Source organism: Simochromis diagramma, unplaced genomic scaffold (assembly GCF_900408965.1).
Source record: "Simochromis diagramma unplaced genomic scaffold, fSimDia1.1 OVJJ01000361.1, whole genome shotgun sequence".
NCBI classification, from domain to species: Eukaryota; Metazoa; Chordata; class Actinopteri; order Cichliformes; family Cichlidae; genus Simochromis; species Simochromis diagramma.
This window is the reverse complement of record NW_024386860.1, coordinates 7644362-7663301: the sequence shown is the minus strand read 5'-3', so window position 1 is coordinate 7663301 and position 18940 is coordinate 7644362. Positions and strand designations below refer to the sequence as shown.

Sequence of the window (18940 nt, the reverse complement as noted above, 5' to 3'; positions counted from 1 at the left end):
AAGTAGTGATTCAGCCACCTGAGTCACGTCTATTGACATGCAACAGCACAGACAATGGTAGACACGTCATATATAAAATTAGTCGACAGCGGAACTAACACAAGGAATTACGGACATGTTCAAATTTCATTTATATAAAGCACAACTGTACAATCACTACCCATCTTGTTAGGTACACCTGTTCAGAGACTCACTGTTGCAAATATCTAATCAGATAATCTGTGGCAGAAGCTCAATTCATTCATGGCAGATGGGCTGGTCAGTATTTCAGAAACTGCTGATCTACTCTGATTTTCCTGGACCACCATGATCAGAACAACTCTGAATGCACAACATGTTGAACCTTGAAGCAGATGGACTATAGCAGCAGAAGTTCACACCAGGTGCACTGCTGTCAGAAACAGGAAGCCAAGGCTACAATTTGCACAGACTCACAAAAAAATGAGTAACAAAAGATTTCCTGGTCTTGATTTCTGTTGCAACATTTTGATGGGAAGGTCAGAATTTGGCACAAACAGTGTAATTTACATGTCACAACCTGAGTATTGTTGCTCACCCTTTATGAGCACGATGTACCCGTCTGCTGGTGGATGCTTCCAGCAGGATAGCATCACAGTGCATTTCCTCAAACTGGTTTCTTGAAAATAGAAATTAGTTCACTGCACTCAAATTGCCTGAACAGTCACCAGACCTCAATCCAACAGAGCATCTTTGGGTTCTTCAGGAACTCTGTGATATTATGTCAATAAGGACCAAATCTCTCAGTATTGTGTCAAGCACCTTGTTGGATCCATGTCACAATAAATTAATGGAGTTCTGAAGACAAAACAGGGTCCAAAATGATAACTAGTAAAATGTACCTAATAAAGTGGCAGCCAGTCTCACATCTAAGACCTAAATTTACAAAATAATGGCCTACATCTTCCCTCCACCATCCTGATATTAGTGCCTTTGCATATACACTACTTCATACTGACAAATCCCTAATACAATGTGTCACATGTCACTTTTTCTGGGAACAATAACAGTGGTGATTCATGTGCTCAAATTGTCAGTTTATTGCTTACTAGACTATAAAAGTGCACCTTTTGGTATACAGTGTTTATCATCTAGGGAGCAGTGAATGACTCAGTGTGGAAGCACATGTGTAACTAATAACATTAGCCATGGCTCCAGCAATAGCTGTGTATTTTTAAACTAAAGAAGAAAAAAATTCATCCATCCTCTTATCCAATTCAGGATCACAGCTGGGCTGGACAGGCTGCCAGTCTATTGCAGAGCTAACACAAAGAGACAGATAACCACTCATTCTCGGTTTAGATTCACCGGTTACTCTAACATGCAAACAGAAAAAAGGCCCCAGCCTGGCTTTAAACCAGGCACCTTCTTGCTGGGAAGCAACATTGCTATCTATCACACTGCTCATTACCAAGCATTATATTTGAATTTTTTCTCTGAAGACTGTTACATTAGTCATATTGAAAGCTTGTGTCTCTACCTGAAACTCAAACACTGGCATTTTGTTGTGGCTCTGTACTTCAGGGGTCACCAAACAGGATATTGGCAGTGACTGCGAAACAATTAGGCTAGCCTACATCAGATTGTGAGCAGGCAGGAGTCTGTCCCTGTGGTGTTTTACTTTAATGGACTTGTAATGAGAACAGATTCTAAATTTGATTTACAGATATTAGATTTACTCCTTTGGACACGTGCCCTTGTCCTAACTGAATCGTAACACAGAAGCCATATAACACAAAGCCAGGCAAAGCCTCTAATAAAACCAAAGTTTTTTTATTATTTTGGCAAAAAGTGTATATGTACAGCTTATTTAGAATTATTATTTGACACCATTAAAATGCATTTGACGGTGCTTTAGTGATGTGCTCTTAACCAGATCACTCTGAGTAGCCTAAAAGCTGTGCTGTTTTCTGTCATGCATACACAATCTCTTTTCTTTGCGCTCTGTCCCCAGTTCTTTGTGTCATTTCTGTAATTAAAAGTCATTATAAACAAGGTTGAAGCAGGGATACACAATTCAGTAGGTTTATCAAGTCACCCAGTTTCTAATCTGTCAAGTCATGGCAACCATAACAATGGTCAACAGCTGACGAAATGGCAGACATGCCAAATACAAATCAGAAACATAATCAGAAATAACAGCTAATACTCCAATTCAAGTATCATTCATCTGCACAGACTAAGTTACACCTCTGATTACATTACAAGGTACACACCACAGTCCTAACGTTGCCTAAACTCCATTATAGAAAGATTGCCAGTGACACATCTGTGGATAATTAGCAGAGCCACAGATTTTATAAGCCAGAAATGAATGAAAGGTCGAGATTAAAAAAAAACACTGAATTTGTCAAGTGTACTCAGTCTCAATGACACCCTTACATAATTCTTACCAGCATGTGAGACTCAGTGTTGTGTTACACTGACTAAGCATGAAACGTTAACTTCAAACGTTTGGACAGTTGATGGCGTTTTTGGACTGTATTTACAGGTGTATGCATCTGGAATAGTACTCGATGTTGTAGGAATACAGGTTTCAAAGCAGTCTTATAAGGTGACATCATCACGAATAAACAGACTAAGACCAGGAACATTAAAGTGCTCCATGCAGGACAGACGAAATGTACACGGTATCTGTTTCACAGTTCATCTACAAGGTTTTTTTTGTTGTTTTTTCTTGTTATAGCTCAATATTAGGGGATACAAAACTAGTAATATTTGTTCAGCTTCTCACACTGGGTAACTTATTCAGGCGCGAGAACCCGACAAATATAATATTCGTGTTTCAGGATTGAGACAGAGGTGAGAATGAAGTTACTTGTATTCTATAAAAAAAGGCAGCCTCCAGCTTTTAAGTCATGGATGTGTCAGATGTAAGCAAGCCAAAGAGAGGCAAAAAGAAAAATTGACAAAAGGTATACTAGAGTAATTCCAGTAACTTGAAAATCACCCCTGTCCTTGTGCTGTATTGCATCAGTACATTCACCAACGTCTACATACACAGAAATGACTTTTTTTTTTTTTTTTTTTAACAGGCATATTCTGTACTCTAGTGAAAATTCAACCAAAGAAAAAAAAACAAAACAAAACAATATAACATTTGTTTTATATTGTGTCTCAAATAGCGCAAGACGCTTTTGACTGGAGTAACAACAGAGTTTATCCAGTCGAAATATACTGAAGCTTATTGTATGCATTTACAAAATGAAAGAGTTCAATACACACAATATGCAAATATTGTGTGGTCATGTTGAGTACATATAATCAGACAGGAAATACAATACAAACATGCGTGTTTTTACAAGCACTGTACCTAGGAGTGCCCACAGTAAACGTGACATTTACAGTTACACATCAGCATATCAATCCAGTATAGCCAGCTGCAATGGAGGCATATAAGAATATAAATAAACCGAACAGATTTCGTATAGAGTAAATGTATCTAAGCTTTATCAAACAGTGTCAAAAATAAAAAAAAAAATCCTTTTTTAGATTAACCCAGAACATGTAATGGCATGATGTTTCTCTATGGTCACAGCACCAACTACAATTTAATGATGTGGAAAAAACAAAAATAAATCTTTCCTTCTTTAAAAAAAATAATAAAACTATGTAGATTGGTAGCACTCACCGGGTTTAGCTATTTACAAACTCTTTCAGGCACACCATCAATGCCTCATGAATTTTTGAATGAAAACTATTTCAAGAATTTTGTTCATTTCCGCTTTGTGCACAGCTATCATTTTTTGCTCTGGCTACATCCACTTTGTCATCTTTCTCCCTGTGTGCCTTTTACTGGTCAACATCAAATATTTATTGCTTCTTTATTCTTTAACAAGCTCTGCACTTGTGCCTCAGCCATTTCCCCTCACTCCTCCATTCTGATCATTTCCATTCAAAGGTGAAAAGCGACCGTTTAGGGATTCACTTTTCTGATGATCTCTTCTTCGTCCTTCCAAACATTTTCATTTCTTTTTTTTCGGCTGACCTTTTCTGTCATAAGTGTAATACTTTGAATTCCACTATATTTCTTAAGTTATTGTCACTATTTCTATTTTTATTGTCATTCTGTCCTTGCTTTCATGCTCCCCCCGCCCTACTGCCCAACTTCCTCTGTCCTGCCTTTCTCTCCATCTCATGCCTTTGTTCCAAATCCCGCTCCTCCTCCACTCTGCATGGTGAAATACTCTGTAAAGGACGGAAGCCGGGGTGGGAGTGGGGGTGATCGTGTGGCCGGGCGCGGGGGTATTGGAGGCGGAGGTGAGGGCAATATCGACGTTAAGTCAGCAGCAGTGGTGACGATCTTCTGTTCGCTATTTCTCTGCACATCTGGCCCTTTACGGGCCACTGTCTCCTCCACCGTCTTTACCGGTTCCTGGAAAAAAGAAGAAGAGAGTTTCACATTTGTCATGGTCTGATCCTCTACATAGGCTGTCTTGGCCACTTGCACTGAGGGTCTTTAGTCTGACCTAGTATTTCTTCTTGAAGAAGAAAGAACACCAGTGGAAAACAAAAAGGTATAAAATGTGTTTTGGAAAGAGTGTGTAACACCTTGTGCTCTCTGAATATCTACCAGGTCTCTAGGCCTCTGATGGAAGTGTAATTGTTCACAGTAACTACAGCTATTGGGCTCTGGCTCACAGGCCAGTGCAGCCCACGGTGATGAATGCCCCAGATCTACCCAACCATCTTCCTGCTTAGTGGGCCTGACAGGTGCCTGAGGGGGCAGAATACCTCCTCAGTTACTCCAGAAAGCATGAATCCTAATAGAGGTGTCTGTAGTACACAGGTATGGAGATAAAACTGGAAAGCACAGGAGAAATAGTGGTCCAGTGGATGAAATGCAAGTGGGACCACACTCAAAATGTGTCTTGACTGCAATGCCAGATTATCTAGTTGGTTTAGACTGCTGGTGCTGAAGAAAAGAAAAGTCTCCATGCTCTAATTGAAGCTGAAACTTTCAGATACCATCCATCACAAGAAACCAGTGAAGGGCTTGAGAAGAGTCGCTTACAACAGCCTGAGTGACGCGGCATCCATCAAATATCAACCAAAGACTGGAAACTTGGCTGGTTTCCACTAACAAATCAGGCATGCCAGAGAAGTCCAAGGTGTGGATATACCAACCTGGAGTTTGTTCATGGCACTCATCTATCAGGTCTCAACTTTCACAGTCAAGGGCTTCAAGAGGAAGAATTATTCTAAGAAAATTGCTACTCAACTTGAAACCTGAACACCACAACCTCGTAGGGGCAGAAAAACAAGTTTGTAGATATGTTGCACCACCTAAATGTCAGGGGCTTGATGTTTGTAAATGCATCTGACTAAAAAATACTTCTGGTCAAATCTGGTCAAAGTTCCTATTTAATTATTATTTCACTGTGCTAAAGTGTTTTAATATCAGTCTGTGTTCACTGCACTCGCCTGTCACATTTAGGAAGCTATGAAAGTTTCTGGGAAGAAGTAATCCCTGTAAACATTTTCCCTTAGTTATTTTATTATTAAGCTAATGGAATTTTTTAGGGTGAGGCAATGAGGTAATTTCACTTTTCACAGAAATGTGCACATTTGAAAAGGATTAGGAAACAACTGATCCAGTTATATTCTATATAGTATGTAAGTACATGTGCAGTAACTCTGATAAAAGCACCTTGTTTTCTGGGTCTTCAATTTCCTTGTATTATATCTAATTTCAGTCCAGAATATCAATTATAAATTCAAATATACATAAACACTTGCAGTTTACACTTACTGATTGGATGGAGAAAAGTTCGGTGAAGTTAGGGTTGCGAGTCTCCCAGGAAGGAGCTATTTCCATAGGCATGATGAGGAAAACTCTCCGCCCCCTCACCGCCTTTCGGACTGGACAGCAGAATCCCGATTTGGGATGTCCGTACATGATATGGGAAGTTCTTATTGGCTGCTGAAGGCCGTGTGATAACCTAAAAGACAAACAGATTAGAAAATGACACAGATGTGCATATAAAATAAACACACACACATGTATACACAGTTTAAAATCAGGGTATATAGTAGCTTTCACGCATCCAGATCCAAGTGAGAAGAGGAAAGTGCGAGGAATGTAGTGAGCAGGCATGCGAATGGAAATTTGCCTGAGCCGGGCTCATTAATAAATAATAACGTGTCGAAGGTGAGAAAAAGGAAGATAATGATGTGTGTAAAAGACAACCAGCATGAGGAAGTTAAGTAAGAAATAATGTATGACTGACAACGGAAAAAGTGACTTAAATAATATGAACTCGTCTGCATGCGAGTGTGCAATCAATACGAACAAGAAAGACGATGTGAGCGTAGAGATGGATCCCGAGCTGAATGCCGTTGACGATCTTCTCCCGAGCCCAACGAGGAATCCCAAAGTTGGCAATCAGAGCCATAACAGGGACAGCAAAAAACCTGAGGAGGAAAAGTGAACACATTTAGACATAAAGACCCCCAAAAAACTACAAGAATGTGGTCTGATGGTGGGAGAGATTAAAAGATTTAAAGCATATAGAGAGATAAAGATGGAAAGAGCAGAGATGTGGATAATGAGGCGGGGGATTGTGGTTGCAATGAGGGAGAAATACATAGATAATATTAGTCTTTGTAATCTACTCTTCATTTCAAGCCTCTGCTGTTATATATAAGTGGGTGACGGCTAGAGATACTAAGCAGTGTAATTTCAAGATTTTTTTTTCTCAGGATTGTGTAGAAGTATGTAGCTGATCCAGTACAAAGCACTGGATATCTGGCACACATATAAAGAAGCATAAATTATTCTAATAGAAGATATCTCACCAACTCAGAAAAACACACAGTATTGTCTAGCAATCATGCAGTCAGAAACAATGATACACTGCAACCATGTGAGGTAAAAGTGTTTGGCCGCACACTACTGCAGAGAAGATGTGTAAACACCTTTTTATTCCCAGATAGCTCAAACATGAGCTTTCTCATGCACTTTTTTCCCACAGAACAGCATAAATTATTCAAATCGAGAGTCCTCAAGCAGAGAAATGTGTATTTTTTTATACTTGTGCAATCAAAACCCCAGTACCATCTCTGGTGCTATTAAGCGCAGAGAGCAGTGCAGGTCTCACCATAGTGTGTATGTGGTGAAGAAAGGGACGTAGAAGGGCTGCTTCTCGGGGTAGTGCTTCAGGGAGACCAGCACGGCATAGCAGAACCACACATACGCAACCAGCTGCAGGCCCATGAGTCCGTATCCTGCAGGGCTGTCGTAGGCGTACAGCACTTCACCTGGGTCAAAGAACTGGCAGGAGGAAATGATGCCAAAATTACCACGCACACATTAAAACAAGTACAAAATATTTTACACAAAAGGAGGGAAGAAGCTTTATACTGAAGCTGGTGCTTTAATTACTAAGATGGATAGCTCATGGTTCAGCAGATCCACTGTGATGACCGAGGCAAAGCTCTGCTTGTAGCATTCAGTGTGAGTCTTTGACACCGATACTTCACAACTAGGTCACTGGTATTTGTGTGCACGGCTTTGTATGTGTGTATTTGGGGCATGTGCTTGAATCTGCTGATACTAGATTGCATTTCACAGTCCAGTGACAGGATAGCATGGGCCATCCAGGGTTACTCATACTGCATAATGCATAGATCTGAGTAGTTTGTGTGGACCTGCTTGAAACCTCCCCAGCACACCAGAGAGTCACAAAGTATTTTAATTCTGTATTGCAATATCTAAAAGGGTACACAATTTTTGTATAAATTTAAGAATGAGAAAAGAAGATGCAAAGATGTAGATTTGAACCTGCAGGGACACGTGTGGTTGTGCTGTGCATGAATTTTGTGAACAGGTTTTCCACAACAGCTTGAAGTTGTCCGTCTATGATTTAAGGGTGAAAAGGAAATTCAGGCAGAACTTAACTATGACAAAATCCCACTTTTACGGCCGCGAGTTTGCTCTTAAAGCACAAATAAAATTTGAAGTACAAACACTTTTGATACTTCCTCCTGAATCGCCAGTAGGAATGATTAGAAATAATTCAACATTGTTTTCACTCATTCAGACACTTGGAAAGAGTCGCACTAAATGCTTTCACACATTCAGATATGGTAACAGACAGGTATAACACTTAGAACACAGCCCTGCTTTGATTTCAGAGGGCCTGGCAGATTCCTGACTGCAACCCAAGAAACAGTGTACAAGTTTTCCTTTCAGTTCCAATTGTAACCTAGTTAAGCTTATTTTTAGCAGGAGCTCCCTGGAGTTTTGAGCTCTTTAATAGCAGCGACCATATAAGAGGGCAGGCACCAGAGAAATTATACTGCCTCAGATCCACATATTGTATTGTGAGAGTTATCAGTGAGCTTCCACTACACTGTGCCAAATGTATCATCACCGTGCTGTGCTCAAACACTGTAATCCACCGTCCCTGCATTTACCATGTTTACATGTCACGTTGCTGCAGGCTTTACAGTATGCAGAGATGTATGCAACGAGTCTGTTATTAATTCATAAGCTCATCGAAGCTGGAACCTAGAGAGGCATAAGAATTAATGAGTGGAGGCTGATTACAAAGTCTAACGTCCCTGTCAAGGAAAACTCTAAAGGTTCTTGATCTGAGCTCGAGTACATTATATGCACTGGCATAAGGAACCATAAATGTTGCGGTTGCACTTGGGAACTGTCTGGTTGTTTCTGTCAAGATAGAAAATTTGTAACTCATCAATGAATTTCAGCATTTTGTTTTTACAATCAACTTGATGCATTTTCATAATTAGTAATGTATCAATGTAATGAATAACTTGACAGGAAAAGCCATTACGGCCCACGCTGATCTATGGGCCCAACTCTTCTATGAATATTTATGAGATTATTAAAAAAGCCAAAGACAGCAATAACACAAGTGCAGATGCTGTGTCGAGTTTAGGTGTGTGAGAAATCTTGTACCCAATCATCCCGGATATAATTCAGACGCTGTTTTCATGTCACACCTGAAGGGCAAAGGGATCGGAAAGTTTTCGTATTTGAACTGAAAGCTTTGATCGCCACTGTTCACAGGACTGGCACTAAAGGATATTTTCAGTCTTGATTATTCTTTCAGTTATTCCCCCATTGAAGCAATCAATCTTGCTTTAATTAATTGATCCGTACAAAAAAACAACTATTTCATTCTATCCACTGAAGACTTCAAAACCAAAGCATTATAAAAAGCATGAAATCCACACATTTGACAAGGTGAAACCAGAAAATGCTTGGTATTAAATCATTATTAGCATAATTATTAATTCATTTTGACTCTGGAGCTATAGTTGAATTAGCAAATTAATCAATATTCAATTAATTTAGAACAATTTTCTATCCATCCATCCATTTTCCTTCAACTTTCTCCAATTCGGGGTCTCCCGGGGCCTGAAGTCTATCCCAGATGTCAGAGTGAGAGGCAAAGTACAGCCTCAACAGGTGCCCAGTCTATCACAGGGCCTGACCACAATTTTGATCATTAATATTTATCTATTCAGTCACCACATAGTAAACAGACTGTGCAAGAAAATGAATATAAGATCCCCACCTATATAACAAATCGTGACCGAACAGGCTCAGGCTTAAGTAAATAACATCAACAATATTCTCACACGTAGCCCTCAAATATGTATTTGTATAGCAATCTTTTGAAAACTAAAAATGAATCACACATGTTTATGGTCATACTGTATCAGCATCATTAACAATTAAGATTATTTTTTTCATTACTGAGCATTTTACAGCTTCACAGGGGTGAAGATGTGCTAATGTTTAGCAGGATTAAGATTTTTCTTACTATCTTAGTTAAATGTCCTAGTCTGCTCAAACTAATTGGCGATAAAAACAAGAACACAGCTGATGCTTCAGTACAGTTTCGCAGGCATTTTGTTACCAAAGAATTATTGGACAAATTAAAACAATAAGAACTTCAGAGTTATGCCAGTCGACTGCATGGCGTTCAAATTTTGCCAACAATCCACACTATAGCTGCCAAGCTACTTCCCTGCACACCTACTCACATTATCACAAGCCTGTCAATCTTACATAGTGGAAAAAGTCAGCATGATTATTTCTGGGCACAGTAAATGGCTCTAAAAATATGATGCTATACTGCTGGCTAGAAATATATGTATAGATAAAATCGATATTAAAAATAAACTTCCAGTCCCTTCCAGCAGTGTTGGTGATTGTGTAAACAGTACCTCCGCCTCATAGATGAAGAGGATGACGTAGGTGATTGTGTAAACCGTCATGTAGATGCTCAGTTTCACAGACCCACTGTGACTGATCCTCGCCCTGTGATATGCAAGGATAAACACAGGGTCAGAGGTTGCACACAAGTTAGAGGAAGATAAGAAGAAAATACAATGACACACTTTAAGAGACAGAAAGGAAAGCTAAGATACAAAACACACACACACACACACACACACACACACACACACACACACACACACACACACACACACAGAAAGACACAAAATCCTGCAGTTGCTTCTTTACACTCAAGCAGACAGCTTAATCAAAAAACAGCTATTCAGAACTACACAGCACAAAGATATGTGAGCATTAAACTCTCTGCTATTTATATATTTAAAACAGCTGCGGGCTTATGGATGGAGCAAAAACAGAAATTAATGCTTCTCTATTTGTAGCTGTCAACAAATAAGCATTTCAGCGTTAAGCCTTCATCAGCATTTCAAAGATCTTTTTGCACAGCTAATTCATCATTACGCTCAACCAAAAAATAAAAGAAAAAAGAAATCAAAGTTGTTGAGTAGTTATCTGCAAATTGTCAACTAGTTAAACGCTGCAGATAAATAGCTCTGCCTCATGCTTAGCCGTGAAGCAGTTCGTTTTATTCACTGGGGTTTTAAGAGAGTTTAATACGTCTAGAAATCTTCTGAACCCAGAGGAGGATCTAATCCTAGAGTTAAAAAAGCCAGCTTAAAAATCTTGCAAGCTAAGTTTTTGCTGTGAGTTCTGTATGAAAAAAGAGATTTAATTTGTGCCAAGCCAAAGCAAAACCAATCTTCAAACTTTGACACATGTTTAGATGATGACTTGCCAGAAAAATAAAATCAAGATTCTGAAAAATACCTTATAAACAGAGGTGATTTGTAAAAAAGCAAGCTCGTATAGCTGCATGACTTTTTCTTCACACATGAAGCTAACTCAGAAACTGATGTCAAATAAAAACTGGCACGTTTCTCCCGTTTGATAACTGGGGTTTGAATCCAGCATTCGAAAACAGGCAAGACCAATGACAGTTGGATGAGCAGGGCATTTGTCCAGTCATGTGGAAGATGGATAAATGCTGACATTCCAGTGAAGAAAAGCACTCTTAAATAATCCATTGTGCTGTCTAACTGCCTGTCCCAAGCAAATGTCTGCTAACTCTTGCCAGAAACTAGTGAGCAAACAAAAAACCTGTCAGCCGGCTCTGCGAGCCAAAGGTAATGCTTCAGCATCAGAAAGTTCACACCATAACATCATTTATCCATGACATCCCTTCACACACATCAGGCGCTCGCCCACATTATTAGACGCAGCATCCTAACTGACTTTTTGACTCCTGTCACCCGGCATCATCAAGTCATCATGGTGACGGTAAGTGCTGACAGTGAGTGACATTCTCAGCATAAAAATACCCACAAAATGTGACAGGCTTGTATAAACAGACACACACGCGCACAACACTGCAGTGTAGTGAGATAATACATGTACACACAGACAAAGCGCCCACCTGGTGACAGTGAAACCTTTGCCCAACAATATGAGCATCAGAAGGAACACCAAGAAACTGACGGAGAACAGTAATTTCCCTGGAGATGGTCACAGAGGTGGAGGGAGAGACAGAAAATGAGAGAGAGGAGACAGAAGGGGTAATTAGGTTGTGGTTTCCGAATCTGAGATATCAGAGGGGAACGATAAAATCAGGTCACCGCACACATTTTTGCTCGCGCACACAGTCACGTACAATCACACCCGATCCAGCCCGTGCACGCTGAACCACCTATTACATTTCTTCAGCTGCACACGCACCCATCAGCATCCTATCATTCATTCTTCTCAGGCAGTGAGCGATTTTCCAGTGCAGAGTTAGTGTCAGTCATTGAGTCAGTGATCGATGCAGGAGAGGAACTCACCAAGTATTTTGAGGCTGCCATTGCCAACTCCTTCTCTAGCATACAGGCCCCAGTAGACACAATGGAACAGCAGGCTGAGCACTGCCAAGTGGAAAGGATGCAGGGAGGAGAGAAATTAAAAAAAAAAAAAAAACACCAGAAGGAAGAAAAGAGGGAAAAGAGATGGGTGAGCAGGCGTTACAGAAGAGGAGAAAAGGCATTAAGAGGAAGAGATGTGGGAGTTAAGAAAATACACAGAACAAAGGTGACAGGCAGATGATAATGAGGGAGGAGAGAAGGGAAGCAAGACAGAAAAGAAGAAGGAATTTATAAAAGGAGCAAAATCCTTGAGAGAAGTGGGAGGAGAGGGTGAAAGCAAATTCAGGGGTGGCACGAGAATCGAGAAGGGATTTAGACAGAGGACAAGCAGGCAAGAAAGAAGAAAGTGAGATAAGGGGGTGAAGAAAGAGAAGAGGACAGGATGAGGAGAGCGGGTAGGGGGTTCATCAGTAACAGCAAGCTCCACTAAACACTGTAACACAGGGCGACTGTTTGCAGTAGGTCCTATTCAGAGGCTAATAAGTGCGATAATATCTGTGCTCTTGAAGTGGGGATTAAGGTGTGAGATGCTGCAACCGTGCAAGAGGCTCAGTCATCTCGAGTGTGTGTGTTCTGTCAGTGTGCGTGTCTGTTCAGGACAGAAGCTCTCACCTTCCACACCTGCTGCCGTCATAAACATTTTGTAGGTTGTGTGAAGAAGCTGTCTTCCCTTCAGATTGTCTACAGGTAAAAAAAATAAATAAATAAATAAAATAACAAGAGATAAAGGTGACAGAGGTGTGTGTGCTGGGGGAAAGATAAAAAGGATGAGGATACACTGACAGATGGCGAACGAGAGCGGGAGAGGTACAGAGACTGGGAGGCAGAAGAAAAGAGCAAGAACAAGGGAACGGGCTAGATAAATGGGCGGGAGCGATCATTAGTATGCATCCATCTCACGATGCACATCTCCAGATGACGCCTTATACATCTTCTCTGTTCACGGCACATAATCCGAGAGGAAATATTCTTAATGCGTATTTAAGCAGCCTATTTTACTACCAAAACACTCCGGCAAACAGCAGTGGCCTGGGGGGGAAATTTATAGAGAGAAGAAGGGTCATAAACGATCCCACTCTTTTAGCTCTCCTGTATTACAGCAGGCTTAGCCAGCCAAGCGTTGCTGAATCCTCCTGGGACTTTTGCAGGTGCTCTAATTATATTTTTTAAAGAGACAAAAACTTCCCAAAAACGTCATATTCATTTACAGCCCTTTGAAGCTTTTGCAAACACTGTTATTGGGCTTTTCCCCCCCTCTCTGCGAGTGCACGTCTCTCGAGTTTTCTGTTCCTGTTTTTTAAAACAGAGACACGTTGCTGTAATATGTATAGAATGTGGTGATAATAAAGCAAGGTGTCCCCTAAAGAACAAAGCCTTAATCTCAATGACAGGACATGCTGCTCCAAAATCTCCATGTGTGGTTCAGTATTAATGCTGCATACAGATGTGCAAGTTACCCATCCCACGTTTCCTTTTTACCCTCATCGTCTTTTGAACTGTGTGCCGTTAACAAGTGCCCTCTCCTCTGTACTCTAACGGACAAAGCGTCCATGAATTCTAAAAAAATATTACATTTTTGATTATTCAGACTTGAAAAAAGTTTCCATTTCTCCTCAGTCAGCCTTTAATGAGCTGAGCCCAGAGAAGCTAAGGCATTTCTGGATCTTGTTTACAAGTGCTTTTTTCCTGCGTAGTAGTATTGCAACTTGCATTTTATGGATGCAGCAACAAACAGTGCTCAGAAGTGTTTCTGAGAGCATGCAGTGATTTCCACTAGAGACTCAAGTGGAGCAGGGGGATTAATCCAAAGAAAACTGAAACCGACAGTCAGAACCTCTAATCGACGTAATCTTGCCCACGTTGGTTATTTCTGAGTTTGTTTCGTTTTTCTTGTTGCTTTTTTCAAACTCTGTTAATACTCCAGCCGGTATTTACAGTCCCCTTTAAAACAGTACTGAGAGCGTCGTCACGTGAGCCCGCCCCGTCCAGCCTGCGCCATGGTAACATCATGGAGGAAAAACTCAAACACCGAGCCCACTGTGCAACTCAAGCAGCTTGTGCCAAATAAAAAATCTACATCTGTTGTTTGGACACATTTTTGGCTTTAGTAAAGGCAACATCAAAGAGGAAGAAAAAAAACTGCAGGAAAAATAGTTTCAGCGACCAAAGGTAAAACAGCCAATCTGTTACAACAGTGTGTGTGTAGATTCAACTAAGGTTTTTTTTTAAGACATTACACAACTTTTCAAAGTATCTTTTACTCTGTTTCAATTTTTTGAAGTTTATTTCTGTCAACAAATTTCAGATAGGAATACATACTGTACTTAAAAACACATATTTACCCATTTCAAAATTTGAGATGTTTTCTTTTTATCTTCATTTTTAGTCAAATAAAGGGTGAAATCCTTGCATTCTGTTAGGTTATATGGCTTTTCTTCTATGTTCATAAGGACAATGACACAATGTTGTGTCTCTACACTAAAAATTACATATAGAATTGACTGCAATTGCTAAACAGTTAATGCATTACTTTTGTTAAAATCCTTGTATTAAAGCTAAAAGTCAATTCAGCCACATCTTGACTGTTTAATTTAAAATCCTCTGAAGATTTCCAGAATGAAGTCAATCTCAAGACCCAGCGTCAGTAAGGACCCCAATAAAGATGTCAGAAAAAGCATTCACATGGTAAAAACCAAACAAAACACATGCATCAGTTTGTTCACAGCTGGACAAAAAGTGAGAGTTAACAGCGCTAACAGAAAAATCTCACCAGAACTTAATTTAGTAGGCAGACTTAAAAATATAAATCTGACTCTCAGTGCTGTGAAAGATTGTGCGATTCAACCTTCCATTCTTAATCTGAAGCGTGCCTCATTGGGTCCAAAGATCATTAAATGGATGCTTAATTGTAATCGTCTAGAGAAGCAAACTACAGATTAGGTGCAATACAAGTGATTCTGCCCCCCTTGCCAGTTTATAAAAAGGAAGATATGCATATGGTAGCACAGAAACGCCCGACGTGAAGAAAGCAGGGGATTTTGCCAGGAGCTGTTGTTCTCAGTTGCTTCAGGGTTATTTCAGCTTTGACCTTTACGTGACAAACTCGCTTCAGTAACCTTAAGGCTGCAGCTACCTTCTCCACTCAACCGTTCACCTTTACTTGAAAACCAAGGCTCGCTATCACCGTCTCCTCTTTCCTGCTTCCCTGATGCTCGTGTTCAGTCTCTGCCCAAAATGAAAACGGCACATGCTCCACCTTTACTTATCTGAACAAACACGAGAACTTACTCCCATCCCATCAAGAAACCATGTAGATTTTATAATAGATCTGACACAAAAATTGCATTTCTGGGGGGCTTTGAATTCCTATTACATTAAAAGAGTGAAATAAAAGGCAGTACTTACAAGCAAAGTAGCAGGAGAGAAGGAACACCATGGAGAAGATGATCAGGAACGTGATGTCTGTTTCCAAGATGCCTGTGAAAGGAGGAAGAAAAATTCAAGAAAACTTGTGATAAAAGGAGAACATTTGAGGAGAAAGAACGAAATAGAAATATGAAAGAAGGCAAATGTACAAGATACACAGTGGGTTTAGATACAAAGGAAGAAGGAGTAAATAAGGTGTACAAAGTGTTCAGATCAATAAAAGAAAGTAGAACGTATGAGGGAAAGACCGATAATTTACAAGGGACAATAAATCCAAAGAGCAGGGTGCTTGATCCATATCAAGCACCCTGCTCTTTGGATTCTCATTTAATCCAATAGCCATATATTGGATTAAATGAGAAAAAGTGAGAGGCAATTACAGTAGAGCAAGAGTGTGAGAGATCGGAGGAAACATTAGTGATGTAGGAATAATTAATTTAGATGCTACGTTGGCCCTCTTTTATTCTTTTCATCCCTTCCTCTCAGTTTATCTAGCATCATTAGTTCATTCAGCCATCCCTTCATTATTGTCATTTGTGTAATTTGTTCAGTTGAAGGTGCTTTATTGGCCGTGCTAAGTGGTGTAGGCTTGTGCCATCAGCGATTCATTCCATAATCTCTCACTTTCAGTCTAATCACACTTACCAAACTCATCAGCAGAGAAATGCTGCGTCCAGAAAGACTGGCCATTGGTCAGTTTCATCTCATACTCCAGCTGCAGGCCATCTCCCTGCAAGACATAAGAGAGCAGCAGAAGTGGACAGTGGATGGTTAGCAGATTTGTACAAAATATTAATGCACTATGTTTATCTGTGATCTTCATAAAAATTAATTTGGGGGATATTTTTGCTTTTACAAATGGTCACTCAAGGCTGGCTCAAAAAAGCAAATCCACTCCCACAGACCAAATTACTTTAGAGGGGAAGTAAACATGTTTACAGCTAGTTCCAAAAAATGATTTTGGTCTCTATAGCTATTTTTTACCCTGTATGCAACCATACGGGGTGGGTGAATTTTTCATAACTTATCCATTTAAAGTTATGCATTATTAGGGGCATGGGCATTTCGAGTGACATTAGCCGGCTGTTAGACATCCATTTGGCTAATTCAACTCCTTGGCTGTTTTTGTGTACTTGGGCCCTTGTGAAGCATTTTTAATGTGCTTATCTGACAAATTATTTAGCTTTCTTTGCAGCTAATTGTATCAAGAACTTGCCCAAGAAGTTTAGGTGAGTCATATTGTGGCCTTTTATTTGTATGCATTGTTTGTTACTGAACCTAGCTAACCAACTTGCTAGCATTAGCTGGAAGCTTTCTCCTCCAAATATGCCTCCAAAGAATAATAATGTTAGGCTAATGAGTGATATCATTATAACTATCAAATACAGTTAATGGTTGCATTGTTGTAAATTATAGATTAGGAGCAGCTCCCTTTCTTGTATGCGCACCACATACACTGTCGCAGTCAAATATTTATCCACAAGCTCACGGGGTTAAGCAGGTGATCCATATGCTTCAAGGCTATTACAGAGGCCTTAGTTCGGTTCCACCGTGTGCCATTTGCTATTTACTTTGCCCCGCTCTCCCACCTTTCCTGTTTACTCTCAAACGTCTGTCATAATTAAAGTCTTAGAAACACGAAATATATATATTTAAATACATGCATATTTAGAGCCACATGCTGGTGTGCCATTACCATGGAGGCTTTTCACTGTGAAAATAAAAACAAAGTATGTGAAAGTAAATTATGGGGGACCACCACGAAAAGGTTCATGAACACAAACTTATTCCAGCACTTAAATCACTTCCACCCAGCTGAACATTGGTTTTTTGAAAGAGGTTACAAAGGAAAACTGGAAAAAGCCATCCAGAGCTCAGGAGCCAGCCACAAGCCTGCAGCCTCAGTGTGAACAAAGAATCAAAGCAGATACTAGCAAAATTATAGAGATGAGCGAAAAAAGGGTCAACATCCTGGTGAAGTTATGCATATATTGAAAAGTGTTGTTTTGTTATATAAATATGTTGCACCTGCTTTTGTTTGGTAAGGTGAAAAATATGTCAGGTAAAGGTGGGTGTCCAGCAATTCGTTTTCAGTTAATTATCTGTTCCTCGTTCCAGTAGCAGAGCGATTTATTTTCAGTTGATTAAGTGACGTTTCTGTAACCTTCTCCAGTTTGGGGGAAAATTGTGAATTTTAATTATTTCTTTTATTATGAAAATTATATTTTGTGTTTATTTATTTATTTATTTTTTGGTTGCATATACTGCAAGTCATTGTTCCCAGAAAGAAAATCGGAGTTCTGCAAAAATCGACAGAGGAATTGGACTCGACTAAGAAAATGGCAATTGGTGCATATCTGGTAATTTACTATGAGGAGACAGGTATGGTATACCTGATTACAACTGAATGCACTGAATGCAACTGTGTCATTTAGTCATTCTTCGAGCTGGCCTCGGCGCACCTCAGGATCCTCCAGGTGTACGAAAAAAGTTGATGGGGAAAGAAAAAGGAATCTGGGCTGTTCTGCCGACACTGTGCTGCAAATCGAGAGATGCTCAAATTAACAGGAAAGATGAAAAGATCATATCCATAGCAACAGCTTTCTCTTGCTTAAGTCTGAGTATTCTTGGTCTCAATTATTAATACTGTGATTTTAATTATTTGTTAGGCTCAATATCTTCAAATGTTGATCTGATATAACTGCCTGACAGTGCAGTGGTATGAAAGCTATCACAAAGAGAGAATATTTATTTTTATTTAAGTCAGGAGAAACACCACAAAGAAAACTAGCATGCCCCTGTGGCAAGCCAATATTGGGTTAATGTGAATGTTTATTTGTCAGTTCTCAACACAAAAAGCATCAAATTGAAATGAATTTGGGAGGTGAGAAAAAAAGACGTATGGGGAGCAAGAACAAGAGAAAGTGCACAAAGATGGGTTGACAATCAGAGCACAGAGAGCTCATTTCACAGACGTAAGTTCAAAGCCGATGGAGTTCGCGCTTGTTGCTTGAGCGAGGGATCAGAGAGGGAGGGGGAGAGAAAAGACTTTGATTTCATTTGGCAGCCTGAGACTCCATCTCACTCCCTCTATCAAAAAAGGGCGAGAAGCGTGGAGCGTGCACTGCCACAAAATCAATACAGACACAAAGAGCAAGGAGACAGAGATAAGGAGAGTGATAGATGTGGAGAGAGAAAGTTTAAAATACAGGTAGAGAGAAAGAGAGGCTGAGGAAACAAGAAAATGCAAAGAGGGAGAGAGAGAAAT

The 18940-nt window shown here is 39.9% G+C and overlaps 1 protein-coding gene across 1 annotated transcript in view; it reads right to left on the bottom strand.

The window, feature by feature from the left end:
- Positions 1–2495: 2495 nt before the first annotated feature.
- tmem145 (transmembrane protein 145) overlaps positions 2496–18940 on the bottom strand; it is a 41486-nt gene continuing 25041 nt past the window's right edge. Inside the window, exons 6-15 of the mRNA XM_040030263.1 lie at positions 16318–16402; positions 15652–15723; positions 12859–12927; positions 12169–12249; positions 11766–11844; positions 10222–10315; positions 7119–7291; positions 6312–6432; positions 5771–5960; positions 2496–4393 (exon numbers count right to left, since the gene is read on the bottom strand). Of these exons, the coding sequence (XP_039886197.1) occupies positions 5799–5960; positions 6312–6432; positions 7119–7291; positions 10222–10315; positions 11766–11844; positions 12169–12249; positions 12859–12927; positions 15652–15723; positions 16318–16402 (936 nt within the window). The 3' untranslated portion in view covers positions 2496–4393; positions 5771–5798. The remainder of the gene's footprint in view (positions 4394–5770; positions 5961–6311; positions 6433–7118; positions 7292–10221; positions 10316–11765; positions 11845–12168; positions 12250–12858; positions 12928–15651; positions 15724–16317; positions 16403–18940) is intronic.